The 2,388-nt window shown below is 43.1% G+C and overlaps 1 protein-coding gene across 1 annotated transcript in view; it reads right to left on the bottom strand.

The window, feature by feature from the left end:
- Positions 1 to 2,388, bottom strand: part of ppfia2 (PTPRF interacting protein alpha 2) — an 81,679-nt gene that overhangs the window by 73,231 nt on the left and 6,060 nt on the right. Inside the window, 1 exon segment of the mRNA XM_070436465.1 lies at positions 673 to 783. Within this exon segment, the coding sequence (XP_070292566.1) occupies positions 673 to 783 (111 nt within the window).

Here is a 2,388-nt window from a genome sequence, read left to right as displayed (position 1 = left end):
GAGCCTAGAGATTCAGCTCACATCCAAACCATTAGACGAGAGCTAGAATTTAATTGTCATTGATGTCTCCGTTTGTTGTTCTGCAGTAGCAGCCTCTATGAGACTAAGACTGTTGATTTCTGCATTCTAAGTGCTGTATTGATAACTGAGAGGATTGGGAAATTCTCTACGCTTTGACTGCTCAAGGTACTGTGTTTCACTCTGGTCTGACTAATCATGGAAGTGTGGATGCATTATGGGACATTTGATCTCGGACCACTTGTATGCAGATGTATTCAGAAGTATGGGCGCTCCAGTATAATGGAATCTGGTGGGGTCATACACAGTACACATCACCTGATTGTGGGTGTCCTTCACGCTGCCTAGCTGGCTGCTCAAAGACACTGTGCTGACAGTGAAGGCCTGTATCTATCGAGCTAGTGAAATGATAACATGCTTGATACCACGATGATACTGATAACACAGACTATGAATGGACAACTGTATTGAAACAATGAAATTGGTGGTTGAAAAGTATATATATCCGACACGTTTACGTTGATGTGAAAACTGAAATGTTGAGTGTTAGCCCTATCAACGTAATGATAGTAACACGTGATAAATAATCAACAATAAAAAGCTGTGGATATTGACAGAGGAAAAAAAAGGATAGTAAACGCAATGGACGCCCACCTTGCTATGTACCTTCTGGCTGGCATCAGTGCCCTCCAGTATGTCCTCTGACCCGTCCCCTGACGCCACCTTCCTCTGGATGTGGGCATTCTGCTCTCGTAAGGCCACAATCTGCAGAGAGGGACACAGGACAGAGATTAATACACAGGTCTAGAATAATACAGCAGAGATCAGCCTAGCTGTCAATCACACATGCAYGCACACGCACATGTGCGTACGCACACGCACATAGCACACAAACGTGCACGCAGACACAGATATGCACACACACACAATTGTCAGCTCCAGCCAGGCATGTCCTGTCAGTGCCTGAGGGGAATAAAACTGATGCGCAAATGTATTAAGGTCAAGGGTTAGGATCTCATTCACTTTCCAAAACACAAACAACCTAAATATTTACTCAACGACAGCTAACAGCTTATTTCCTACTGTTACAGCTTGTCTGTGTAGAGATTTCTGGAACATTACGCTGCCAGCGAAGTCATTTTAAGTCTAGGTATTAACGTGATCACTGTGATTATCGGCGAACCCCTCCTCTCTCTCTCTATCACCTGAAGAATCTGGTGTTCACTCTTAATCACATTGCCAGGGGCTACAAAGCAGTGACACGACAAGCATAATGAGGCTTTTCCCTGACAGGGACGGCTGATTAGGACTTTCTGAGGGGGAGGAAGGGGGGAAATAGCCGGGTAGAGACACTGTTATAATTGTCCAAATTGTTGGGACTATAACCTATTCTTGTACAGCACAAACAGCATGGTATGCATTCCTTTATGGAGCCCCCTCACTTCTAATGCCCTTTTACACCATCGCTAACGACAAGTGACAGCAATACCAGGGAGACTACATGATGCCTTCAGAGAAACCTCCCAGACCTTGAAACTAGGAGGAGACAGTCATTGTTTTATGATGTGCTAACCATATATCTTGTTTTGCATAACTGTCATATTTTTGTGTTGTGAAAATATTTGTTCAAAAGCCGTGATTTTACTGTATGACAACTACAGTAGAGAGATGCACCATGTCATTGTCATAAATACCTGTAGCCTGTCACTATGCTTTCCAGAGACCTCATCCAGTACACAGTAAAATACTGTGTGCTTTGAATTAGTGTGCTCACTATCCATTATTATGTAATCATGAGCACAGACATTGCCAGATTTACCATAAAGAACAGACCCAGCTGYGAGGCAGACAGGGTATGGTAGTGTGATTAAAATGACAGCATGCTGCTATTACCACTGATCACAGGATCTTTTTAGGCTTTAATCTCAGGATTTCATCTGGATTTAGGAAACAAACCGACCTTGTTTCCCCCATCGGAGACGTCAATATTATGACGCCAATGAGAGAGAGAAGAATCCAGGAAGGATAGTGTAGCAGCCTATGACAGTCATGAATCTACTGTATAATACTGTATTTTGCTAAACATGGCAATACATCATACTACTGTACAGACTGAGGCAGTGCTGCAATAGGGACTTCCAGTCCTGATCGGTAAAAGCCAGACACTATATCAGTGTTACTGTTATTGGAWTGCCATCTCTGTCTACAATAAATAAGTTAAGCCTGAATATTTGTTGGACACTTCCCATTTGTGGGAATCCCAGATCTATGACTTGGCTGTGTCTGCACCCCGGAGAGACCGACATAATTACATTTCTCAGAAGGAGGCGATGACATCACAATAAAACAACACAGCGAGAGAATCCAATA

Source organism: Salvelinus sp. IW2-2015, linkage group LG3 (genome assembly GCF_002910315.2).
Source record: "Salvelinus sp. IW2-2015 linkage group LG3, ASM291031v2, whole genome shotgun sequence".
In the NCBI taxonomy this organism is placed as follows: Eukaryota; Metazoa; Chordata; class Actinopteri; order Salmoniformes; family Salmonidae; genus Salvelinus; species Salvelinus sp. IW2-2015.
Note: the sequence above shows the minus strand (reverse complement) of the source record. Positions and strands in the feature narration are given on the sequence as shown.